This window comes from Molossus molossus, unplaced genomic scaffold (assembly GCF_014108415.1).
Source record: "Molossus molossus isolate mMolMol1 unplaced genomic scaffold, mMolMol1.p scaffold_m16_p_21, whole genome shotgun sequence".
NCBI classification, from domain to species: domain Eukaryota; kingdom Metazoa; phylum Chordata; class Mammalia; order Chiroptera; family Molossidae; genus Molossus; species Molossus molossus.
Genome location: NW_023425357.1, coordinates 11,855,918 through 11,882,652, shown reverse-complemented (window position 1 = coordinate 11,882,652; position 26,735 = coordinate 11,855,918). Strand labels below are relative to the sequence as shown.

At 51.4% G+C, this 26,735-nt stretch overlaps 1 protein-coding gene across 1 annotated transcript in view; it reads right to left on the bottom strand.

Annotated features, from left to right (window-relative positions):
• Positions 1-26,735, bottom strand: part of SPTBN4 (spectrin beta, non-erythrocytic 4) — a 74,407-nt gene that overhangs the window by 10,733 nt on the left and 36,939 nt on the right. Inside the window, exons 18-26 of the mRNA XM_036275729.1 lie at positions 23,306-23,396; positions 19,688-19,834; positions 17,411-17,674; positions 6,789-7,013; positions 5,799-5,888; positions 3,163-3,441; positions 2,944-3,074; positions 1,851-2,055; positions 542-922 (exon numbers count right to left, since the gene is read on the bottom strand). Of these exons, the coding sequence (XP_036131622.1) occupies positions 542-922; positions 1,851-2,055; positions 2,944-3,074; positions 3,163-3,441; positions 5,799-5,888; positions 6,789-7,013; positions 17,411-17,674; positions 19,688-19,834; positions 23,306-23,396 (1,813 nt within the window). The remainder of the gene's footprint in view (positions 1-541; positions 923-1,850; positions 2,056-2,943; positions 3,075-3,162; positions 3,442-5,798; positions 5,889-6,788; positions 7,014-17,410; positions 17,675-19,687; positions 19,835-23,305; positions 23,397-26,735) is intronic.

Here is a 26,735-nt window from a genome sequence, read left to right as displayed (position 1 = left end):
TCTAAAAAAATATATATATATATATATATATATATATATATATATATATATATGTTTTAATCCTCACCTTAGGATATTTTCCCATTTATCATCAGATAGAGTTTGAGGGAGGGAGGGAGAGAGAGAGAGAGAGAAACATCGATGTGAGAGAGACACATTGACTGGTTGCCTCCCGCACAACCCCAACCAGGGCCAGGGATGAATTGCAACCGAGGTATGTGCCCTTGACCAGAATCAAACCCATAACTCTTTGGTCCATAGGCTGACACTCTAACCACTGAGCCAAACTGGCGGGGCTAAAAATATTTTTTAAAAAGAAAATACTAATTTCTATCAGACATCACTACTCTTTTCTGCCACTGTCTGATTTCTGGGCACCACTCACTCACCACTCAACCTGCCCCATCATCTAACTTCTACCTGTTCCGTGGTCTGTTTTCTATCTGGTCCATCGCCTGATTTTTGCCTGTTCTGCTGCCCACATCCCTTGGCCACACTGCCCAGGTGCTCCCACCTCCCCTCCTGGTCGCCAGCACCCCACCTGGGACACGAGGAGTTGGAGATCATGCTCAAAGGCTCGCAGAGTCCTCTGCATGGAGCTGGCACTGGGTCTCGGCTCAGGTGGAGTGGTCAGACGGGGCAGTCGCCTCCGCTTCTCCTCAATCTGACCCTGAAGCTCCCTGGCATCACTGAAGAACTTATGCAGCTCCCGAGAGGCAGCCAGCAGCTGGGCCCGTGTGCCCATCAACTCCAGCAGCTCGGCCCAGGCCTCGTTCAGCCCGTCCTTCCACTCGGCCATGGTGGCCGCTGCCGTATGGCCACACTCGATCAGTTCATCCACCATCTGGTTCACGGCCGCCAGCCGCTCCCGCCCTGCTGTGCCAGTCTCGTTGGCAAACTCTGAGAATTTCTCCTGCAGTACCTGCCACCAGGAGTGGGGGGCACAGCATGGGCAAAGGTGTACACCAAGGCCCCTCCAGCCCACCATCGTGTGGCAGGTAAGAGTAATAATTGTAATAATAACAGCCATAATAAAAAAAATAACCTCTAATACATATGGAGCACTTACTCTATAGCAATAATAGTAACAACGATAATTAGAATAATAAGGTGATAATAACAATAACTAACACTTACTATGTTAGGCATTGTGTGTGCCAAGTGCTGTTCTAAGGGCCTTGAATTACAGTGATCCCCCTTATCTGGGGTTTTGTGTTCCACAGTCTCAGTTACCTGCAGTCAACTATGGTCCAAAAATATTAAACAGAAGACTCCAGAAATAAACAATTCATAAATTTTAAGTTGTGTGCCATTCTGAGTCATGTGATGACGTCTTGCTCCATCTCATTCTGTCCTGCCTGGGACATGAATCATCCCTTTGTCCCACCTCTCCATAAGGTGTACACTCGCTGCCTGTTAGTCACTTAGTCACTTTGTTGCCATCTAGTCATCAGATGGACTGTCACATTATTGCAATGCTTGTGTTCAATAAGCCTTATTTTACTCAACAATGGCCCCAAAGCTCAAGAGTAGTACTGCTGGCAACTTGAAGACGGCAAAAAGAAGCCAAACAATGCTTCCTCAAGTAAAAAGGTATGTATGCATTAAAAACAAAACAAAACTATAGTATATACATGGTTTGGTACTGTCCGCAGTTTCAGGCGTCCACTGGGATCTTGGAACATATCCCCCATGGATAAGGGGGGACTACTATATATTAACGAATTTGACTTACAGCAGAGCCATGAGGTGACAGCTATTATTATCCTCATATTACAGATGGAGAAACTGAGACCCAGAGAACCTCGGTAGCATACACAGTAGCCACTGGTACTATTGTTATTACTAACCGTGACATGCTCAAAGTCCTGGCCAAGCTCAGGTGAGCCAGCCACCACTTCCTTCTCCGCGATCCAGTGCTCCAGTTCGTCCACCTGGCGGCTGAGCTGGTACAGCCAGTACTGCTGCTCCAGGCCCACCCTGCGCTCCTCGCCCAGCTCCTTGAGTGCCACGTACAAGCGGTCCACCTGAGACTGCCGCCGGCTGATCTGCTCGCTGACAGGGGACAGGGAGGGGCAGACATGGAGCCCCTGAGACTTCAAGGACAGAGCTGGGGCCCCCTGACACCCCTTCCCAGGGCATGGCTGTGTCGCCTCTTAACCTTCAGGTAGGGTTGTGTTCCCTGGGACTCCTCCATGCAGGATTCTGTTCTCTGCAAGTACTGGAGTCAGTCAACCCAGTACTTACATCTCAGCACTCAGGGAAAACTGCTTCCATAAGCTTGATAAGCTCACCACCCCTCCCAGAAGCCTTCCTTTCCATCTGCGACCCCATGCCCCTTCCCTCCGGTGACAGAGGTGGGGCTCCTGACTCCCTACTTGGGTCCACAGTCAATCTACCTCACCTCCAGTCCCCACCTCCAGGTTTGGGTGGATGGAGGTCTAGCCCTGTGCCCCTCCCAGGTCTCACCCTTGGTCCAGGCCTCCCACATGTGACTTCTACTCCTGACCTCAGGGAGGCCACACGCCCACCATCCAGGAGATCTCAGGCCATGCGCACTCAGTATTACAGGCTTTCTGTGCTCCCAGACACTGCCCGGACAGTGGGTAGAAGGAAGACTCCCCCCTGTCCTGAGCTCTTACTTCTCCCCTCAGCTCTAGACATCCCCACCCCCACCCTCTATGCTCAATCCCAGTGCTCCTAGCCCCACCCTCTCAACCATCCAGGGCAGAGTCCCTCCATTGCCGCTCCAACCACTGCGCCAAAATCCGAGGGCTCCACCACGTGATAGTGAGGGTCCCTCCCACCCCAATGGCCAATCCTGGCCCTGTCCCAGTTTCCAACAGCGAAGCTTCAGATCCTACAGGACCATTCCTTAATAACTGGCCCCACCCCAGCCTGGCCGGGATTTCCACCTCCCCGCCCCGCCCCCTGCCCGCCCACCTGTCCGGGTGCCCCAACTCCAGCAACGCCCGACACTGGCGCGACAGCTGCGCGATGCTTTCCTCGTAGTTCTCCACGCTCTGCTCCAGCTGCAGATGCTTCTTGAGCAGCTGCAGGGTGCTCTGTTCGTCCTATAGGCACATGGCCCGCGATGAGACATCAAAGGCCGGCCCCGGGCTCCAGCGCCCCCAGACCCCCGCACCCCCAGCCCGGGCGCACCTTGCCCTTGTCCTCACTCATCATGAGCAGCTCCTGTTCGCCCAGCCATGCCTCCACCTCGGCCATGTCGAAGTAGTACTGCTCCACCTGGAAGGCGGCGTCCAGGACCTGCTGCCGTCGCTCGGCCGCCTCGCGCAGCCCGGTCCAGGCGCTCTGCAGCTGCTCCTGGCCGCGGCGCACCGCCTCCGCCTCCGGGCTCCGCAGCGCCGCCAGCGCGCCCGCGCGCTCCAGCACCTCCTCCAGGCGCGGCCCGTGCGCCTGGATCTCCCGCCGCAGGCCCTGGGGGCGGAGTTGGGGATGTGCGTGAAGGTCCCGCCAGACCTCGTGCTCGTCCGCGACTGGCACGTTTCAGGAGAGACCGGCAAACACTCGCACATCGGCCAGCAGGGCCAGGTCCTTCGTAAGCTTTTGCGGTTCCTCACTCATACCCCGTGTGGCAGGTGGGGAAACAGGCTCAGAGAGGCGAAGTATGTCGCCCCGAGAACATGCAGCTAGTAAGTATGTCCCCTGAGAACATGCAGCTAGTAAGGGGATGACAGAATTTGAAAAGAGGCTCCACAGACTCGGAACCAGACGCGTGGTGACACAAGATCGATCCCCCCTTATGGTTGAAACACAGGCCTGAGAATCAGGCTGCTTAGGGGCAGTTGGAGTATAATATACAGAGCAAAGTGCACAGATCTTAGGGGTACCCACGTGTCCCCAGATCAGAATGTAGTACAATTCCATCACCCCAGAAGTTTCCCACAACCAGCTCTGTACTTGCTGAGTACCTTTCCTGTGCCTCAGTTTCCTCAACTGTCTACTGGAGATAATAACAACAGTCAACACTTACAGAGTGCCTGCTACCTGCCAGGCACTTGGCTAAGTAAGGGCTTTGCATAACGTAGCCACTCATCTGTGTCCAACCCCAAGAGCCAGACATCATCATTCTCATTTTACAGAAGAGGAAACTGAGTCACAGAGAGGTTGAGGAACTTGCCCAAGTCACGTGGCTGGTGGTCACCTGTGAGGGTATTGTACCATGGCGCACTTAGACGTGTGCCTGGCACACAGCAGGTGCTCAGTCAGTATCAGCAGCCATTGTTCTTTCCACCGCCCCTGTGGACCCAGCACTCTCACACTGAATGAGCTGCCCCAGTTTTAAGCATTAAGTGCACTTGTTTATTTTTCTCAACCATGAAAGTGATGAGCCAGCTTTGTTTGTCTCCAACACTGTCCAGAGCCTAGACTAATTTCATCAAGATGGAAAAACAAAATCTGAGAAAAACTCCAGCCTCTTAAAGATCTCCATCTCATGCAGCACAATCATGAGCCTTTCAAAATAATTTGTGTACCCACCCCGCCTCCATCCTTCAGTGCCCCATTCTCGTAACATATTTTTTGGTAAAAAGGAGTAGTGACAATACCCACCTCATATGGTTATTGTGGGGATTAAATGAAATAACCACCATGACCCCCAGGACAGTACTTGGCATATCATCTTTAATCCAATGCATGTTGTTGTTATTGTTGTTATTCCTTTTTTGTGCCTTACTTTAAGCTTTAGTGAAACAGTGGTTTTGACCAAAGGGTTCCTCTGCTCAGCGACTGGAGAACCACTGTTCTAGCCCAACTCTCTATTATTTAGACATGGACACTGAGGCCCAGAGAGCAGAACAGAGACCTAGTAATTTTAGGGACTCAAAAGCCCCCCACGGTGCTTAGCTTAGGAGTCAGCACTCTGGATGAGCCTCTCTGTTCTCTCTCACTGTGGGTGTTTTTATTAGTGAGAATGGGCATCTTTTATTTATTTATTTATTTATTTATTTATTTATTTATTTTTATCCTCACCCAAGAACATTTTTCGATATTTTGTTCAGATAGTGAGAGAGAGAGAAAGAGAGAGAGAGAGAGAGAGAGAGAGAGAGAGAGAGAGAGAAACATCGACGTGAAAGGGACACATCAGTGGTTGCCACCTACAGGGCCAGAGACAAACTGCAACCGAGGTACGTGCCCTTAGCGGGAACCAAACCCGGGTCTCTCCAGACCTCAGTTTGATGCTCTAACCGCTGAGCCAAACCGGCCAGGGTAAGAGAATGGGCATCTTTTGAAAGAGAGAAATTTTTGCCCTGGCCAGTTTGGCTTAGCAGTAGAGCGTGGGACCAAAGAGTCATGGGTTTGATTCCGGTCAAGGGCACATACCTAGATTGAGGTTCAGTCTCCGGCCCTGGTCGGGGTCGTGTGTGAGGCAACCAATCTATGTGTGTTTCTCACGTCGATGTTTCTCTCTCTCCCTTTCTCTCCCTCCCTCTCTATCTGAAGATAAAAATGGAAAAAAGAATCCTCGGGTGAGGATTTAAAAAATAAATAAAATAAAAGAGAGAAATTCTCTTTATGCTTGCTGGTGGGATGTAAACTTGAATCTTTCGGAGGTCTTTTACCACCAGGAAAGGAGAGTTGGTCTGAGAACCAAACTAATGCAGAAAAAAACAAACAATGAAACTGAAGCTGAGCAATTTACATCTTGGAAGCATCTGGATGCATTTCTACCTGCTGTGTTTTCAATGACTAGAGCCAATTAGTCCCCTTTTTTGGCTTTGACCACCTTAAGCCAAATGTGTCCTAACCCACTCCCTCTCCCGGAATCTGCTCACCTGGTTCTTTTTGAGGTACTGCTGGACAGCCTGCAAACCATTCCCTCGCTCCGTCTGCATGGCCAATGGCAGCCGCTCCTGGACCCATGCCTGAGGACACAGGGAGCAGCTCAACTGGAGAATGCATCGCAGGCTCCCGCATCCCAAGCTAAACTGTAAGCCACCTGCACAGGATCCAAGGCCCTTCATTGCCTAAGAGTCTGCTCACATCTTCAGCCTCCTCTCTGGACATACTCCATCTTACTCTCTGCACTGGGCTCGTGCTTACCTCTGGCCCTTGCACAGGCTTTGCTTCCTGAATTCCTTCCCTACTCCCTCAGCAAGCCCGTATTTGCTCTTTTTTCACATCTCATCTCAGACACCCCTTCCTCCAGGAAACCTTCCCTGACTTCGGACCTTGACCAGATGCCTCCTCTGAGCTCCAACAGCCTCCTAACCTCCCCCATCACAGTCTTAACTACTCTGGGTAGTCACTACCTGGGGACAAGTTTGTTTTCCTCTTTGGATTCTGAGCCTTTTATGGGCAGAAATGGGGTCTGTCTTGGTCACCCCTGTGACTCCAGCATCATCTAAGCACAGGGCTAGGGCCAGAATGATCAAATGAATGAGCAAATTAGTGAGTGAATGGATGAATGAGCAAATCAGGAAGTGACTGAATGAGAAAATGAATGGATGAATGATGAGTGAGCAAATGAATATCAAATGAGGGAAGTAAGGACAAAGGAGTGAGTCAATGAATAAATAAATTATTGAAAGCGAGTAAATGGATGTGAAAGTGAATGAATGAACGAATGAATGAATGAGTAAAGGACTGAATTACTGAGTCTCTCAGGTCTCTTAGCCAGCTCCACCCTTGAACCTGCCAAGGTCCCAAGCCGCGTCCCTGCTCCGTCTCCACCCACTCAGCCCCCTGGAGCGCCTCTGGCCTCCCCCCCCCCCTCCCCCGCCCCGTTAACCTGGTCCCGCCCCAGCTCCCCACTCGGGCCTCACCAGCTCGTCGTCAAGGTCGTGCGCCACCTGGTGCAGCTCCTTGGAAGCGAGCAGCAGACGCCGGCGTTCCTGCAGCGGCTCGAGCAGGCGCACCAGGCGCTCGCCCACCGCGTTCTGCCGCTCGCCCACCAGCTCCATGCTCGCCGGCTCCAGCGGCAGCGCCGCCGTCTGCGCCTGCAGCTCTCCAACCTCGCGGTACCACTCCTCCACCTGCGACTCCATCGACTGTGGGAACAGGGGCCGAGTCAGTGGGCCCACCCTCCCTCCCGATCCTGCTGTGGCTCTCCAGTACCTCCATGGTGACAGCAAACGCATACCACCGCCCACTAGTCCACTCTTCCCTGGCTCAGTTCGCTCCAGAAGCGCTGCCCTCCTCTCTGATCCTGCAACCCACTTAGCTAGTTCCTGCCTCGGGGCCTTTGCCTTTGCTCTTCCCTCTGCCAACCATGTGCTTCCTTGTAAGATTTCAGCTCAAAATTACCTTCTCAAAGAAGGTTACCTAATCCCTTAGACTAAAGTGGTCCATTAATTTTTTTTTTTTTAGTTCTCAGAAAAACCTTTCACGGTTAATGGTATCCCTGTTTTACAGAGGAGAAAACTGAGGCCCTGAGAAGTTAGGTAATTTGTCCAAAAGCCAACCTTTCCAAATAGCAGAAATAAATACAAAGTTATAGCGATTTAAATGGTTGATGTGATATAGGGATAGGCATGAAGTGCAAAAGCAGAGCAAAATACACAGGAGAATCCATATTATTTTATAGCTGTCATTGCAAATCTCCAAGGAAAAGATGGATTATTCAACAAATGGTCATGGGCCAACTGGCTAACCAACTTAGCTGGATCTCTTCCTCACTCTTTATGCTGAGAATAATTCCAGATGGATTCAATGGAACAAGTAAATCCATAATGTACTAGAAGAAAACCCGGGCAAATGCTTTTATAATGGAGAAAATCTTTCCAAGCATAAAAACCATAAAGGGAAAGATTTACAAATTTGGGCATATAATATGCTTTCACCTCAACCAAAGTTTCTAGATGTAGTTCAAGGCAAATGACAAGCTAGAAAAATATTTAATACGTATTAGAGGAAGGAATTACTTTCTTTAATAATCAAAGAATTTCCCTTTATACTGCTCCCTTTTTTCCACAGCACTGACCACCACTGGGTAACTGTCTTTGCTTGTAGGTGTTTCATTGGTCTCCTGGTTCTAGAATGTGAGCTTCATGAAGGCAGGGGCTGTGGCAATTCACCTTGTATTCCCAAGTTCCTAAAACAGTGCCTGACATGTAATAGGCCCTTCAATTGTAATTTGTTCAAGGTACAAATGCATGACATCAACAAGGAAAGACCACCCAGAGGAGAAATGGGCATCAGATGTGAACAGGCAACACACAGAAGAAAAAAATAAACGCTCGAAAAGATGCCTACTTTCACTAATGAGCAGGAAAATACAAATTAAACAAGGTATCCTTTTCTACTCATCAGATTGGCAGGAACGTAAAAAATCAGTAATATCTCGTGTTGGCAAAGAGGCAGGGAGACGAGCGCACTCAACCACGGGCGGTGGCGGTGTAGATGAAAAGAGCCTTTTTGGAAGGCAATTTGGCAGGTGTGCACAATGTGTGAACATGCTTTGACCCAGCACTTGTATATCTGATTCTAGGAATATATCTAAAGAAGTACTGGCACACATGCACGGGGATGTTTGTCCAAAGATGTTCATCGTAGCAGAGATGTCTGCCCAAGGATCCCATTGTAGCAGAATTTGTAACAGGAAAAGCAACCTCGATGCCCACTGGAGCGAAGTGGTTAAATGAATCCATAACAGTATTGAATAATAGCCAAGACTTACTGTCAAGAGGAAAAGCAATTTTGAACATATAGACATTAATTAATGTATATTTGGAGTGGGTTACACATGCATAAAACTTCCCTGGAATAAACAAGATACTAGTAACAGATGGTACCTATTCTGGGGACGGGAACATAAAAAATAGGGACAGAGATGAAGGAGAGACTTTTCACATGGTTTTTGTTTTTTGTGGTTTTTGCGGTCTGAACCATAAAATGTGTTTATTCAAAAATTTAAATTAAACGCAAAAACTAAAATATTAAAAGTTCACAATGGTACGTTTGTAAATGCATAGAAAGAGTTCTAGAAGCGTGCACACCACATAATAATTGAGGTTCTCTTTGGGGTGTGAGACTGGGAAGTATCCTGAAGGGAGACTTTGTTTTACTGAAGACTTCTAGGGTAGTAAAATCTTTTACCCAAAGAATATGTTTATGTGTTATTTGTGTGAAACAGATGGGAGGAAGCTAGAAAAGAAAACAAAATAACAATGAAATTAAGTGGTAACAGATTAGAGCAAAAGACTGCAAGCCAGAACTCAAAACTGAAGAACCAAGTCCAGACTTTTGGTCCAAGGTTCTTTAGTGCAGAGTTGTCGGTTTTACCTGCCCAATATCCACCCCTTCCTTCCCAGCACCTTAAATCCCAGGTCCTGAGCTTCTGAGCAACTAATAAAACCTATATAGGGCCAAGGGTGGCCACATGACTGGAGCCTGGCCAACCAGAACACTGACATCACCCTGGCCACAGGGATTGGGTAAAAGGTGGCAGGCGACCTAAAACCAGCCCATGAAAACTCTTCCCACTTTTGCTGAAAAAGAGTGAGCTCAGAAGAGGTGCTCTCTTTCCCATGGGCTCCTAAGCTGACAAAATGTAGACGGGGGGTACTGGGGGCCATCTTGTGCTGCAAGGGAACAGCTCCCAACAAATGAGGCCAACACAGAGGAAAGCAGGGTGCAGAAATGGAAACAGAGCCTGGCCAGTGTGGCTCAGTGGTTGAGCGTCGACCTATGTACCAAGAGGTCGCTGGTTCGATTCCCGGTCAGGGCACATGCCCAGGTTGTGGGCCTGATCCCCAGTGGGGGGCATGCAGGAGGCGGCCAATCAATGTTCTTTCTCACTGATGTTTCTAGCTTTCTCTCCCTGTCCCTTCCTCTCTCTCTAAAATCAATAAAGAAAAAAAAAAAGAAATGGAAACAGATTCCCGAGGACATACTTTGAGTAACGGATCCAGGCATGCCAGAAGCTGCATACCCCCTGAATCTTTCAGCTACCAGAGCCAACAACATCCCTTTTTAGCCTAAATCAATTTGGGTTTAAGCCCTGTGAACCGTACCCCAAAGAATCTTAGCTGATATAGTTCACATTCTGTAGGAGTCATAAAAATGGGTGAAAATCAAACGATAACAAATCAAAACCATGTAAGATGGGAATTTTTAAAAGGTGCAATCATAAGCCACAGAAATCAAAGAAAAATAAAATAGTCACCGCCCAAAACCATTTTTGCTAAGAAAATGAAAATGCATTAGAATTCAGGAAACACTTAACTACAGTGGGAAATGTTAAGTTTATAAGTTCCAGTTCCCAATAGATGAAAACCCCTCCACAACCTCCAGCAAGCGGCCACATGACCTGACGTGCAAAAATTCCAGACACTGACACTTTTCTACTTCTATACACCACGCATTTTGAACACCCATTTAACGTATATCCTTTCCTGCACACATGGCGAAGGACACAGAAGCATGATGGTCATTAAACACACAAAAGGATGTTTGGTCTCCTTCGATGTTCAGAAAAATGCAAATTAAAATAACTACAAGACAGTATCCATCACTTTCCAGATTAGCAGAGATGAAAGAGCTGGATCTAATGATGGTGACTGTAGGGGGAGATAGATGCTGTCAGTCATACTGCAGGTGTTTCTGTGGCCTTTTCAGGGACATTTGGCAATATCTATCTTTAATGTATAGGCCTTTGGACCCAGAAGTATCACTTTGAAGACCATTTTCTACAGAAACACTTGCACATGGGCTCAAATCCGAACAGACAGAGATGTCTGTTGCAGTGCTATTTATACCAGCAGATTGGAAACAGCCCAAAGGTCTCTCAACAGAAGGCTGGTTGAAGACACTGTCCAACCAGCCCATGGAATACCATGCAACAGTTTAAAAGGACAGGTTATAGCCTAGATTTTGCGACAAGAAAGGATACTGAGAGTGTTTTGTCAAGTAAGAAGGCAAGCTTCAGTACAGTGTGCGTCATATGGTTGGGTGTGTGTATCGACTATTTCTAGAAGGATAGAGAAGAAACTGGTAGGAGCAGTTACACCCCTGGAGAGTAGGACTGTGTATGTGGAGGAGAAGAAAGACTTTTTCCTTTTTCCCCTTCTGGTTGAAGTTCTTACCATAACAGCAGTACCAGGTATTGATGCTTGCTCCATGCCAGGTACTTCTCTAGGCACTTGACAAGGAACAACCCGTCCAGTTCTCCAGCCGCGTGTGGCATCAGAGAAGACAGGCAGGGACATTTGCTTGTTCACCGTTGGACCCCAGCACCTGGCACTGTGCCCGCGCAGAGTAGGTCTCTGCAAATGTGTTGACTTTGTTTGACTAATCCCCCGGCTGCTGTGCTTCTCTTAGCTGGGCAGTGTTAAAAATTAATGTGTAGCCCTGGCTGGTTTGGCTCAGCGGTTAGAGCATCAGCCTGCGGACCGGAGAGTCCCGGGTTCGGTTCCCACTAAGGGCACGTACCTTGGTTACAGTTTCCCCCAGCCCCAGTTGAGGTCGTGTGGTTCGATGTGTCTCTCTCACATCAATGTTTCTCTCTCTCTTTTCCTTCCTCTCTCCCTCCCACTCTATCTGAAGATAAATGCAAAAAAATGTCCTCAAGTGAGGATAAAAAAAAAAGATTAACGTGTAAAAATTAAACTAGCTTCAAACATTAAAACCAGAGGACCCACAAAGTACTGATACCTCCCACAACATGGATGGCTTTTGAAAATGTTAAGTGAAAGAAGCCAGACGCAAAAGACCACATATTGTACGGCTCCACCTATATGAAATGTCCCAAACAGACAAATGTACAGAGACAGAAAATAGATTCGTAGAGGGAGCTGATGGGTACAGGGATTCTCTTGGGGGTGATGAAAATATTCTGGAATTAGATAGTGGTGAGAGTTGCTCAACTTTGCAAATACACTAAAGCCACTGAATTGTTCACTTTAAAACTGCATTTTATGGTATGAAATTAAATGTCAATTTTTATTTATTTATTATTATTTTTGGTATGTGCCCCTAACGGGAACTGAACCTGGGACTCTCTGGTCCACATGCCGATGCTCCAACCGCTCAGCCAAATCAGCCAGGGCAAATGTCAATTTTTTAAAAGAAAAAATTACGACATTAAAAGTTAAAAAAAAAAAAAAAAAAGAGGAAGAAAGAAAAAAAGACTCAGAAGAGCCTACTTCCGAAAAAGCCTCAGGCACTGGCCACGCGGTTGGTAGTGACACAGCCAGCCCTGACCCCAGATCAACCCGATTCCTACTCAGACCTACCTTGCTCCCTTCCCATTTACCAGAGAAGGAAACTGAGGCTCACAGAGGAGCAGTCCCTGGTCCAGAGTAAAACCTGCCAGAGCCAAAATGTGCACCCAGGACCACATGACCACAAAACCCTGGTAGCTCCCAGCTTCTTTGTAACCGGGGACGTTGAGGCTCAGCAAGGTGAGGCCCCATTGCCCGCGGTAGTGGGACGGACTGTGGGGCTCCTGCATCCGGTCTCTTCCCCTGGGCCATGCTGAGCTAGATAAAGAAATGTGGCACAAAAACTGAAAAAAGGGGGAGGCCACTTCCTTGGCCAGAGAAAGGGCGGGGGGGGGGTCCCCAGGGCCCGTAGCCCAGCAGTTGCAAAGCCTCCAGTGCATTTTCCCCTGGCTGGTCCCCCTCAGATGGCAGGAGACCAGCACCCCCTCCCCAAGCCGGAGCCAGTGGCTGAGCCAGACCAGCTGGCCAGGCCCCTGAGGACTGAGAAAGTGGGGGCTTGGGACGCCACCATCTGGCCCCTCAGCCGGAAGGACAGTTGGGCAGGAGGTGCTGAGAGGGGACTCTGGTCACAAGGCCTAGACCTGGGAGGTGGGGTCCCAGGAAGCCTGTTGCAGCAGCTGGGGCAGGGACATGGGGAGGACAGGAGGAGGACACGGGGATAAGAGAGATCAGGGAGAGAGGCCAAGATGGGAGGGACAGAAACAAAGAGAAACAGACCCAGAAGAACTGGGGAGCAGGACTGAGAAACAGGCCCAGAGAGAGGCAGCAGCGAGACAGACCCCTCACACCCCTTCAGCAGGGCAGCCAGTACCTCCACCAGCTCAACCTGGCCCCATAGCCTGAGCGATGGGGCAGCCAGGATATGTGCCCCGCTGGACTGTCCCCTCCCTCCTGCATATGCCCAGGGTCTAGGTTCTCCAGAGGGCCCCAGGGAACCATGGGTGTTTGGAGGCCCCTCCCCTACCCAGCGGCAGCTCCTGAGGCCCAGCTGGACTCCATCTGGGGACCGTGGCCATTGAGTCATTCCCCACCTCAGGCTCAGGCTCCCTCTACTGGGGAAAAACCCAGATGTGCTCTGCTGGGGCCTGCCCCAACCCATCCACCTGTGACCTTGAGTACCCCCCTACCCTGAGTCTCCCTCTCTCCCTTAAACAATGGGGACCCCACGTCAAGGTCTCCAGGGCTTGTTGGGGCTAAACCCTCCCATGGGCAGGGGAGAGCTGGCTCTATCTGCACCCTGGCAGGAGCAGGAGACCCCAAATTCTTCCTCTGAAATCCGAATGGCCAAAAAGACAGACAAGGATGCCCAAGTTCTCCAGTTTCCCAAAGAAATGCAAATGCAGACACCAGTGAGATAGGCTCCCCGTCCTAGGGGCTGGGAAAAATCTACAAAGTCTGACGACACCAGGTACTGGCAAGCTGGGAGGAAGCAGGACTTCTTAATTAGAATCAGGACTCGAGCAAGCAATTTGGGAAGATCAAGTGAACTGAAGATAGTTCTAACCTTGGGCACTGCATTAATGTTTCCTATTACACCCCCAAATACATTTACAAAAAGCTATACAGCCCTGGCCAGTTTGGCTCAGCGGTTAGAGCGTTGGCCTGCGGTCTGGAGAGACCCGGGTTCGGTTCCCGCTAAGGGCACGTACTTCGGTTGCAGTTTGTCCCCGGCCCTGGTTGGGTTGTGTGGGTGGCAGCCACTCGACGTGTCCCTTTCACGTCGATGTTTCTCTCTATCTCTCTCCCTCCCACTCTATCTGTACAAAAATTGCAAAAATGTCCTTGGGTGAGGATAAAAAACAAACAAATAAAAAAAAACTATACATACAGATGGGGAAAATGCCCACATGGCATACACATGAAACAACTCTGTCAAATAATAACATAACTACAACGAAGGTGAAGAAATAGGCACTGACAATCGGAAAACCTGTAAACAAATATTGAATTCTAGCTTTGTGGGGTCAGCAGTTCTGACACCACTATCTGTGTTATGTCTTGTTATCTTCACAATGTCCACCTGAGGTCGGTGCTGTGATTATGCCCATTTTACTGAAGAACAAACTGAGGCACAAAGAGAAGTCATTTCCAGGTCACCCAGTTGGTAAGTCACAGAGCCAGGGCTTGACCCCAGGCAGCCAAGCTCCAGCACCCACTGCCGGCCGGGACCATGATGCTGTCAAGGAGTGTCTTAGCCTCAGGGTCTGTTCCGTGGCACAGAGGGGGCACTTGAGGCTCAGAGCGACAGGCAAAGCCACTTGCCTAACATCACAGTAAGTAGCTCAAACCCGATCTGCCAGAGTCCTGAGCTTGAGGCTTCGTCCACCACAATCAGCTGCCTGGGAAGAGTTAGTAATCATGCTAAGTCCATTAATTATCCTGATAGTAGTTGCTGCTGGGCTGGATGTCTTCGTTTGGCACCCCTGACCCACCATCAACTTCTCCACCTTGCTCTGTGCCGGGGGCTGACCTATATGAATCCTGCCTTCTGGTTTCCGGGTGGGCTGGGCTCGGGACTGGCTCCATCATCCGTGGGGCCCAGTGCAAAATGCAAATGCAAAGCCCCTTGTTCAGATATTATTAAGAATTTTAAGACAGCAACTGCAAGCATTTAACCAAGTGTGGGGCCCTGTGGGACCGCACACACCCATGAAGGAGGCCCGGGCTGGGCTAAGAGGCTGCAGCAGAAGACGGGACAGAGAGCAGAGGGGCCTGGATGGCATTTTCCGGCTCCTTGCAGCAGGGCCAAGGGCTGACTGCCGTTCTTGGCTAAGGGCCCAGCTCCGCCGGGTGACTCTCTTCCCTCTCTTCCCCTGGCCTCTTCGGGGGAGGTAAAGGCTCAGGCTGTGAGCCCCTCTGCTCGCCCTCACTGTGGCTTCCCCATTCCCTGCCCACACCTTTGTCAAGACCCTTGATGAGCCCTCCTCAAACTGTCCTGGTGGGGCATGCTTCCGTTCCCGGCTGGGAACCTGAGTCACAGACCCCCATTTCTTGTGAGCTCATCACACCCCAGGTGCCATCTCAGTGCACGGCCTCACGGGGCCGGGAGGCCCGCACCGGTGCAGTCTGACTTAACGTGGGGTGACAGCGGCTCAGAGCAGGACGGAGCATGTGCCCTGGCTGGGATTTGAAACCTGTCTGCCTCCCCTGCCCAAGCTTGTGTCACTCGGCCCCTGGCTGTCTGTGCTGGCAGCTCCCTCCTCTGTCCGACGGTCTGGGCCACCACTTGTCTCGCTGACCTTCCAGGCGATCCCTCAGGGCAGACTTAGGGCCGAGTCATCCCCCTGTGCCCACTGCCTGTCCAGTTCATGGAGCCAGGACCTCAGGCAGTGATCAGTTTTTCAGGGCTAGAGGGTCACCTTCCCTGCTGTGGTCTGGGAGTATCCAGGGAGGAGGGTGGATGGGAACTAAGCGCAGTCCTGAATGGCCACTTGGTGGTTGTGTGACCCTGGGTGAGCCATGGACAGACTCTTCCTGTTGGAGAGGGAGGGGTATCTGTGCCTGGCACACATCAGTGGTTCTCAAAGGGTGGTCCAGGGACTCCGGGCAACCCTGAGATCCGACCAAGAGTTCTGTAAGGTTACAACTCTTTATAAAAATACCAAAGCGTCATTTACCTTCAGCCCTCTCATTCTCTCCCCAGTGCCCAGCCGGGTTTTGCGGGGACCACGGTCACGTGCTCCAACAGCAGCGTGAACACAGAAGCACAGGTGAGAATCCAGCGCATCCACTAAGCCAGACACAGAAGAGAGTGGTAGCGTCGAAAACGCCAGTCCTCTGCCTACCTGCTCTTTTGTCTTGGAAAATATACTTACTCTTCACGAAAGAATGCTTTTGGGTTTATAAGGGATAGGTTTATCACTGCTGGTTTTAAATAAATCAATAATTTATATTTCTGTTTTAATTTTTAACATAGTAAATATCAAGTAAGTATAATCCACACAGACAAAAACTCTTTGGGGATCTCAGTGACTTCTGAGAGGTTGAGTCCTGGAGACCAAGGCAGCTGAGACCCACTTGCTCATATAAAGCGATGCCCACTGGCATTATATTCAGACCTTTGTCTCTGCTCCTTGCCTGTCTCCCTCACCGAGTGGGGGCCCCTTGAGGGCAGTGGAGTTTGTCAGTTTTGCCCACAGCTGTATTCCAGCACCTAGAAAAGCACCTGGCATACAGCAGGTGCTCAATAAAGATTTGCTGCCTAGCCCTAGCCCGTTTGGCTCAGCGGTTAGAGCGTTGGCCTGTGGTCCGGAGAGACCCGGGTTCGGTTCCCGCTAAGGGCACGTACCTCGGTTGCAGTTTGTCCCCGGCCCTGGTTGGGTCGTGTGGGTGGCGACCACTCCATGTGTCCCTTTCACGTCGATGTTTCTCTCTCTCTCTTTTTAAATGAATACATACTGATTGGTGTCATCATGCTTTTATTGCGAGTCAACTTGTTTTCCTGCCAGACCCTATGCCAAGCGCCGCGGAAGCACAACTACGCAGAAGGCGGATCACAAGGAGCGTGGAGTATATAGCCTTTGCCACCTGCTGCCTCTGTGTCTCTTCGGCCACGGTCGGGCATTGCTCCCGGCCTGCAAAGGCAGGAGCTGGCACACTTTGGGAGGCGAGACGCAACACCTGCTTTTGCACCTCTTGCCATTTATGTCACGTGGTCAGATACTAAGCACCCATCAGCTGTGTCTGTTCTCTAAGAGGCCCCCGTTTCATAAGGGAGACACTGGCTAGCTGTGTGTCCTTGGGCCTGGTGTTTTACTTCTGTGCCTCAGTTTCCCCATTGGTAAAATAGGGGTAATACTAATACCGATCTCTTTGGGTTGGTGGGAGGTGGCTCGGCATGGAGACCGGTGGAGGAAGCACTACACGAACGTCATTATCATTCGTGCCAAGCCGTTCCCCTCCCTCTGGGCCTTGGTGTCTCTATCCACGAAGCAGGTGTCAGGGTCTTGTGAAACCCTCTGTACTAGTTATTCACCTGCTGCTTCTTGGCTCTAAATCCCTCTCTCCCCTTTGCACCCCACACCCTAGGGATGGGGGCCGCTTCCAACATCTACTGCTAGCGGGACCACCCCCGTATTCCCTTTCTGCTCCCAGTCCTTTCACACATTTGAAATAAACCCCTGTATTAAATCCCCTCTGTTTAAAATACCTCAAGCGAGGTCTGACCCCGATCTCAGGCCCCGCAGTGGCACAGAAAGCCCCCACCTGGGTCAGCCAGGCCATACCTGCAGCTTCTTGAGCTGGCTGTTGACGGTGGCTAGGTCCCCACCAGGGTCCACATCTTGTAGCTGGCTTTCCATGTGAAGGAGCTTCTTGTCCAGCTCAGCAAAGCTCTGCACCAGCTGGTCAGCCTTGCTGGCCTCGAACAGCTGCCTCGCCTTGGCCTGGGTGGTGCTCTCCAGCTCGGCCCAGCACTGTCGGATCTCGCCCAGCTTCCTCCGCACCGAGGCTGCCAGCTCCGGCTTCTCCTGCATCAGCTGTTGGCCCTCCTGCTCCAGACAGTGGGAGTCAGGAAGTGAGGGGGAGGAGGACAGAAAAATATGGAGGCAACAGGACACAGGGAGAGAGGTCGAGAGAGAGACCGGCAAGGAGTTGGAGACACACAGAGAGCCAGAGACATGAGGGGTAGAGCAGAGATAGGCACAGAGATAGAAGAAATCAAGTCGTGGGAAGAGAGACAAGGAGAGAGACAGGCAGGCAGGCAGGCAGGCAGAAGTGTGGGAGGGAGACAGAGAGACACAGAGACATGGAGAGACAGTCATAGAGTGATAGACACAGAGACATTCACGTAAGTTCAGAAACATGGGAGAGGGGGAGGGAGAGGGGGAGAGGGGAGGGGAGGGGGAGAGGGAGAGGGAGAGGGAGAGGGAGAATGAACTTTCATTAAATTCAAAACCAAGAAGAATGGCTTTGCCACGTACCACCACTTATGAGGCACCTATGGCCACTTAAGAGTTTAAGGCCACCTGGGTGTCTTCATTTGAGTCAGGAAGAGTGGGGGTATCCAGGGCTGCAGGTCTAGGGGTTCAGCCAGAGTAAGGGACAGGTTTGGAGGTTGAGGTTTGGAGCAAAAATCTGCCTGGGTCTTGCCAAAACTGAAGTCAAACTCCAATATATGTTGGCCTAGAGCATATTAAAAAAGAACAACACCGCCCTGGCCGGTTTTGCTCAGCGGTTAGAGCGTCGGCCTGAGGTCCAGAGAGACCCGGATTCGGTTCCCGCTAAGGGCATGTACCTCGGTTGCAGTTTGTCCCTGACCCTGATTGGTCGTGTGGGTGGCAGCCACTCCATGTGTCCCTTTCACATTGCTTCTCTCTCTCTCTCTCTCTCTCTCTCTCTTCCTCTCTCTCCCTCCCACTCTGTCTGAACAAAAAAAATGGAAAAATGTCCTCGGGTGAGGATTAAAAATAAATAATAAATAAATAAAAGTCAGTTTTTAAAAAAAATTAAAATAAAAAAAATAACAATACCAGAGCAATTACAGCTCCCAGGTGCCTGGCCTTGCACTAAGTACTTTATGTGCACAAGAGCCCAGGGAAGTAGCTACATTCATTATTTCCTTAATTTTTTAAAAAAATATGTTTTTTATGTTGTTGTTGTTTGTTTTTATTGATTCTTTAGAGAGAGAGGAAGAGAGAGATAGAAACATCAATGAGAAACATCAACATCGATCAGCTGCCTCCTGCACACCCCCTGCTGGGGATGGGGAATGTGCCGGGACTGGGAATCAAACCAGTGACTCCTTGGTGCATGGTCGACACTCAACCACTGAGCCATGCTGGCCGGGCTATTATTTCCTAATTTTTAAGCAGAGCCAACTGAGGCTAAAAGAGGTTAACGCAATTCCCTGAGGCCCCACAACACAGCTGGTACCAGGCACAGACACAGTCAGAATCCACAGTTGTAGGAAAGCAAACTTCACTTTAACCCTCACTTCTCAACACTGCCCCAGCCTGTCCACGTGATGCCCCATCTTCAATGCTCCAGAAGGTGTGGAAGGAAGCCTGCTGGGGGAAGTTATGGGAAAGGGTGACCCACAGGGGTGGGCGGAAGTAGGTTTACCGTTGTTTGAACGTGAAAGTTTTTATTTTTGTGTTATTTCTTTATTGACTATTATATTATCTATTTGCATTATGTATCTTCTCCTTATTGTTATTATTTTTTGTCCTTACTTATGATTTATCTTTTAGGTCATAGAGCTGTTGTGATAATCATAACCTGCAGGTCTTTTTCCCCTAGGAACAACTGTAAACCTACTTTTGCCAACCCTTGTTTTTAACAGCTAGGAGGGTGCAGGCACCATTCAGAGGAGAAGCTGCCATCTTACAAATGGACAAGCCGAAGCTCCAAGAGGTTACATGAATTGCTCAAGGCCACATAACGAGCAGCAGACATGGCAATGATCTGAACCAGTTCAGAGGTGTGACAACCGCAGGCTGGTGGTGAGAAGTGGGCTCCCTGGAGGCACCTGGCGTGGGAAGAGGGCCCTTCTGCATCCTCACCCTCTCGATCTTCTCCAGCCACTCCTTATTCTGAGCCAGCTCGGCCATGAATGCCTGGTGCCGGAGCCATCTCTTATGCAGCTTGTGACCGTCTTCCCGTGTGCCATCCCGCGCCATCAGCATCTTCTCACGGATCCAGCCATCCAGCTGTGCAGGAGAGGAGGAGGGGCTCAGCTGGTTCCCCCAACCTGGCATAACTCCTATTCCCTTCTGGAAGTCCCAAGTTCAGGCCAGGATGGATAGTTTTGGGGCAGGGGAGAAAGGAATGGAAAATCTTTGCAAGGGAGGCCTTTATGTGTGTGTGTGGGGGGGGGGGGGGGGGGCTCAAACTCTTTTCTTGAGGGTGGAGGATGGATGGAAGGGTCCCCAGAATACCCCATTCCTCAGCCCCTCTGTCCTCAGGGCAGTCCTTCTCAACTCCCCATAAGCCCTAAGCCCCAAGGCAGGGCTCCTGGGCCAGTCAGCCCTATCTCACTCATGCCCAAATCAAGCCTCCTAAACAAGCCCTCCAACCTAACTGAGCTCACTTTCAGTTTAGCCTCAGCAACGCTCCTCCCTCAATAGTAACACAGACCCTTTGATTCAGTCTCAGTCACCTCCAATAAGGACCAATTCATGATCCTAACCCACTCCCCAGGGTATCAAGTGAAGCCCCTATACCTAGCCCCAGCCCCCCAAAATGTCCAGATGAACCTCTAAACAATCTCCCAATTGATGCCAAGTCTAGTTCCCTCCAAACCAGCCCTCCAATCTGGGGTAGACCTATCCCCCACAACTCACATCCAGCCTCCCTAATGAGCCCACAGGACCCCCTAAATCCAGCCATGAGGATCCAGCCCAAGACCACAGTTCTCCCAAATCATGACCAGTCCTAGCCCCCTACCAAAGCCAACCCCCAAATGTAACCCACAGGGCTGCCTCTGGCTCCCCAAATGAATGTACCCCAAAGCTAGCCTCAGACTCCCCAACATGGACTAGATAGATCCTCCCCAGCAAGCCCCCTCCCAAACCAAAGCCAGTTCTAGTCCCCCCACTAACCAACAAAATCAGTCATCCAAAATGCAAGCACTGAGTAGGGCCCTGTCACTACCCTGAGCAGGACCAATCACAAGGCTGCTTTCTGAGCCCCCAAATAAGACTTGTCTCCCAAGCCCAACCTCTCCACTCATGACCAAACCTGGCACCTGAGACAGTTTGCTCCTCCCCTTTCTCCACCCCCCCACCCCCACCCCAGTCACAAGATCCTCCTCCTCCCTCCTGCCAAAAAAAAAAAAAACATGGACTCTAGCTCAGCGGTCCCCGGAGGCAAATGCAGTCATAGCCAAGGACAAATCCCCAGCTGGCCAAACCCCACTCCATGTCCCCCAGCATGTGCTCCCCAGGGGTCCAGGACAGCTTCAGACACACACACACACACACACACACTCTCTCTCTCTCTCTCTCCAAGTCAAGTTCTGAAACCCCTGACTCAATTCACAGCTTCCCACATACAGGGAAGAGTTTGCCAATGGCAGCCACAGCTTGCGGTGAAGGTAAAGCCTCTAAAGGAGATGGTAATCCATCATCAAGGTAAAGCCCCCCAAAAGTGACTGACGCCATCACCAAGGGCAAAGCCAGAGTCCCCAAAAGCCGGGGGGAAAGCCCCCCAAATCAGAGCCTCTCACAGCCAGAGTAAGTCCCAGACCTTCATCGCCCAAAGCAGACCCCCGCAAAAGTGATTTGCCCCATCATCTAAGGCTAATACATATCCCGCAAGAATCAAGGAAGAAACCCCCCAAAAGATTAATAGTCTCCCAAACCCCAAGGCAAATTTCCAAGTCTCCATTACCCAAAGGAGAGCCCCCTTAGAGAGGTTAAGACCTCCTTAACCTCCAGGGCAAACCCACACCACCCCAGGAGTAGTCTTAAAAGTCCCCCCTTTTCCGCGTCCGTCCCTTGGGATTCGTTCCCTCAGTCCCGCCTGCAGCAGCACCGCGGACAGCTCCTGGCGTCCCAGCACCTCTTCAGGGCTAGGGTCCTGGGGCCCGGCCAACCCGCCCGAGCCCCTCCCTCCCGCGGACTCGGAGGACGAGCACGCGCCCAAGCCCCCTCCCCCGCCCGCCTCGGCGGGGGCGCGCATCGGCCCCCTCCTCCCTGGCGCCCCCGAGACCTGAAGTGGCGGCGGCGTTGGCTGGGCGTCCCTGCCGCGGGCGGGCTCTCGCCCCTCCACTGCAATAGCAACGGCGGCAGCAGCGGTGGCGACGACTGAGGCTCCGGCGACGCGCACCCTCGCCCCCGCCCTCGCGCCGCGGCCGCGCGCCCGCCCGCGCGCGCCCCCTGCCTGCCTCCATGCCTGCCTCCTTGTTTGGCCCCAGTGGGGGTGGAAGAAGAATCACCACCCTCCCTAAAGCGTCGGGGTGGGGGTTCTGCGCCCTCTCAGATGATTGCTACTTGGTCCAGAATAATCTCACCAGGAGATGGGGAAGGAGCTCCTGGACCAAATCAAGTGGTGGGAGGGGGGTGTGGGCCCTGGGCTACCTATGTAAAGCTAGGGAGTATGGGGTGGGGAGGAATGGGCTCCTGAACCGTTTCTAATGGGAAGGGGCTCAGACTCCTGGATCCCTCAGCCACACAGATAGGGCGTGGGGGAGGGGTGCTGGAACATCTATAAAACTTCAGTCCAGAATAATATCCAGTGGGAAGGATGGGGACCGGGAGTTCCTGGATCCATTTCTGGTGGGCTTCTTGAGTCCCAGACCCGTCTCTAATAGGCTTCATTATGTGGGCGTGGGTAGTTTCAAATGTGCAAGAACAGGCTCCCATGGGAGTTTACCATGGAGGGAGTCAAGCCATCTTTAATGGGGGGTGGGGGTGTTTGTTGGGGCCTAGTTCCTGAACCCTCCTTGGTTGAGGGATACTCAGGTACTGGATCTTCATGCGGGCGATGATTATGGGTCAGGTAGATGAACGAGGCAGGGACCATCTCTGTGTTACCAAAATGTTTCCTGGGCCATCTCTAATGGGCTGTCTCTTATGTGATCAGAATCCAGAACAGTTTCTACAGGATGCAGGGGAAGGAGGAGGAAGCAGTGTGATTCCTGAACCTTCTCCAATGAATGGGGAAGGGATCTGATTTGGGGTGAGCCTTACGGTGTAAAGATCATCTCTAAAGGGGCACAGCTTCATTCCTGGACACTTTTAAAAGGGCAAAGGCCTGCTTCTGGACCATCTGTAGCCGAAGTTGCACTCTGGACAGCTGGTTCACTCATGTCTCTCCACCCTCCACCCCCACAATTCCAGTCTCTCGCTCCTCTCCCAAGCAGGGCGCTTCTTGCAAATCACCAGAGGAAAGGTGAGACTGACGCATGGCCTGCTGGACCTAAAGGCACAGACGCACACCGTTGCCAGGAGTGCCCGGGCCCCTCCCTCTCTCCCCTGGGCTTGCGTAGGCGGGAGTGGGGGAGTGGGGGTGGGGGTTGTCCTACGGAGTATGCGCACTGAAGCCGGGCTCCCGCGCCTCCTGGTGGCATGGGGTGAACATCATTCTGCGACCCACTTAGACGGGAGTCCCCGCCCCCACTGCCCCTCTGCCCTGGAGGGCTTTCCTCCCTAGGAAATAAGTTACTGTGAAGTTCTTACCTCGTGGCAGTCTCGCAGGAAGTGCTGCAGCTCAAGTTGGTCGTGTAGCTTCTGCATCCACTGCTGGGCCCGAAGTTGGTTTTCTTGGCTCCTGAGGATGGGGAAATAGGGGCTGGGGGAAGCCTGAGTGGGGGCGCTGGCAGGAGGGCTGTGAGGGAGGGCATCAGGCTTGGCAGGGCTAGAAACCAAGGGCATATGTAAGAGCAAGGAGGAGGAGGAGGAGGAGGAAAAAAGAGCAAGGTGGGGATGGGGGAGCAAAGAAACATCAGTGGGGCAGAGCTGGGAACAGAGGTGGAGAGGTGCAAAGAGAGAAAGACACAGACAGACATCTGGGAAGAAATAGATACAGACAGACAGAGAGATAACAGAAAACTTGGAGAGTGACACACACACACACACACACACACACACACAGAGATGTTGTAAAGGCCTAGAGAGAGATAAACAGAGACACACATGGACACAAGATCAGAGACAAAGAAATAAGCAGAGACCTCAAGAGAGAGTGGTTGACAGAGACCTAGAGACAGACAAAGAAAACGAGACCCAGGGAGAGAGAAAACAGGGAGAGAAGAAAAGAAATGCAGCAGGGGTAGTACCAGAGAGACAGAAAGAGAGGCGAGAGAGAAGAGGGAGAGGAACTGTGGACGTGACAGAGACAGTCAGGGCAGGGACTTCCCAGAGTGGGACAGGTAGAGAAGGGGCAAGATGCCAGTAAAAGACACAGCCAGCTGGACAGAAGGGTAGGAGACAGAGAGGAAAACAGGGCCTGGGGAGAGAGGGCTTGGGGCCACAGGGAGGGTGGCCGGTTGTTCAGCAAGGAGGGGCAGGCCCTTGGCCTGAGTGAACTGACCAGGCTGGGCCCAGGCCCCAGGCCCCAGGCCCACGGTGTAGGGCAAAGTGCCCAAAGGCCGGGTGGAGGGGCTGGGAGCATCTCATTTCACTGCGCCTTGGACAAGCCACCCCAGCCTGCCACTGGCTGCCCCCTCTGCCTGAAATGCTCTTCTCCCAGACACCTACTCAAATGTCACCTTCTCATGGAGGCCCTTTCTGACCACGTTCCAATACTTTCTGGCTTTCTTTCCTTCTTTAAATTTCTTCTTCTCACTTAACGCTATCGAACACAATGTATATGGTATTTGTTTATCTTGTCTGTCTGCCCCACGAGGATGTCATTCTACGAGGGCAGGAATTTTTGTCTGTTTTGTTCATAGCTGTACCCACAATGCCTAGGAAAAGAGCCTGGCACACCGTAAGTTCTCAATACATATTTGTTGAATGAATGAATGAATGAATGATTGAATAAATAGATGCAAGAGACACATAGAGGCAGAGAGAAAGAGAGAGGACAGAGACAAAGGTAAAGTGTCAGAAAGAGAGAGAAAGGGACAGAGAGTCAGAAGAGAACAGCTGGAGGCAGAAAAACAGGGAGAGAGAGAAGGAAAGAGAGACAGAGACGCACAGATAGGTGGAGGCTGGAGGCCAAGAGACAGAGCAGGTGAGAGAGAGTTACCGAGAGAGCCAGGGCACAGCTGCAAGGAGGCATAGGAAGGGCCAGAGACAAACAGGCAAAGGACTGACTCCTTCTTGCCCAGACTCAGCTCAGAAGCCAGGAAGCAGGAAATGCCCCTGAAAATGAACTGAAATCGATCCCTCCAGGCCTTCACCCGCCAGTTCGTCAAGCATCAGTCTTCAGGATGAGCAAAATCTCCCGAAGGGTGAAACCAGGGCAGAGTTCAAATCATGGCTGGGCTACTTCCTGGCTGTGACCTTGGGCAAGTCAATGACCCCCTCTAAGCCTCATGTGCAGAATGCAGATAAGAAGAACCGGCACACAGGCTGCCAGGTTCCAGGCTCAGCAAGGCCCACAGAGAGACTAAGTGACTTGCCTGGAATCTCACAGGCTGAGGGATGGAGCTGGGACTAGGACCTGGTCCTGTCACACCCCAGGGCCCCAGCTCTGCATGGTTGTGCCCCACCCCCCACCCTGTGGTAGACAGCAACACCCCCCTCCATGAATGGATGTGTTATTACTTCTACCAGGTGGGAAAACTACCCCTAGACAAGTAGATAACTGAGACCTGGGGGTAGGGTTGCAAGAATTGGGACCCTCTCCATTCCTGCTGTGTTCCCAGCCTTGCCCAGCACAAGCCTGGGGCAGACGCCCCCTCTGGGCTCACACAGCCCCCTGCTATCCCCCCATCCTGGTCCTGACCACTCTGGGCCATCCCTGTCAGACAGCGTGTGAGCTCTGTGAGGGCAGGAATCGTGTCCTGTCCTGGTCACCGCTCTGCCCCACACAAGGCCTGAAACAGAGTACAGACTCTACCTGTTTAATTGGCTAGAGAATAGAATAAATGAATAAACAGAATGAAAGGAGCAACTAATGACTGAAAAGGAATAAAGGAGTGAATCAGAGAATGACCTCCAGGCTGCTCCTCATTCTGCAGAGCCCGGCATACAGCAGGCACTCAAGAAATATGGGACAAAGGAAGGAAGGGTTCAGGCCTGGAGCTGGGGACACTAGATCATAAGTCTGCAGCCTCAGGACCAGAATCATCTTCAAAGTTTCCTTTAGCAAGCTCCAGCCTTGGAAAAGGAGGCTGGGGTCCTGGGGCTGTGGATGGAGATAGAGTAACCAGGTGTGCTTTTCATGAAGAGACAGAAGACAACCCGGCCGGTGTGGCTCGGTGGTTGAGCGTTGACCCATGCACCAAGAGATCATGGGTTCGATTCCCAGTCAGGGCACATGCCCGGGCTGAGGGCCGATCCCCAGTGGGGTTGTGCAGGAGGCGGCCAACTGATGTTCTTTCTGGTCGATGTTTCTATCTCTCTCTCCTTCTCCCTTTCTCTCTCTCTAAAGTCGATAAAGAAAAATATTTTTTAAAAAAAGAGTGAGAGAAAGACGGAAGACACAGGAGGGATGCTGAGCCCCTTTCCAGCCTGGATCAGGGCAGACAGGGGAAAGCTGGGGTCACCAGGAGGGGCAGGAACAGTGAGAGTGGCAGACAAAGAAGTGGGTCTGGAGGAAACCCCATAAAGGACGCTACTCGAGGGCTGAGATTTTGTTTCATTTTGTTCAGGATCTAGAATCATGCTTGGCACACAGCAGATGCTCAATTAATGTCTTTGCTTGATTAGTACAAGGACAGTCAAGAGACAAGGCAGTGGTGACAGACAGATGGTGACACACAAACCCACACACACTGCATGCCCCTTCCTAGCGACCTGGGTTTGGAGCCCAGCAGGTGTTCGTTCCCAATATCTGACAACCAGCACAACAGGGGACACCGTCCCATCTGGAATGCTGGGAAAGAACCTGTGCCTGGCCATTAGCTAGGAATCTGGGGGTGTCCCAGGGTTCCCGGGGGGGGGGGGCACAGAAGAGTGGGGCAGGCACAGGGCATCCAGGGAGATATGGCAACATTAT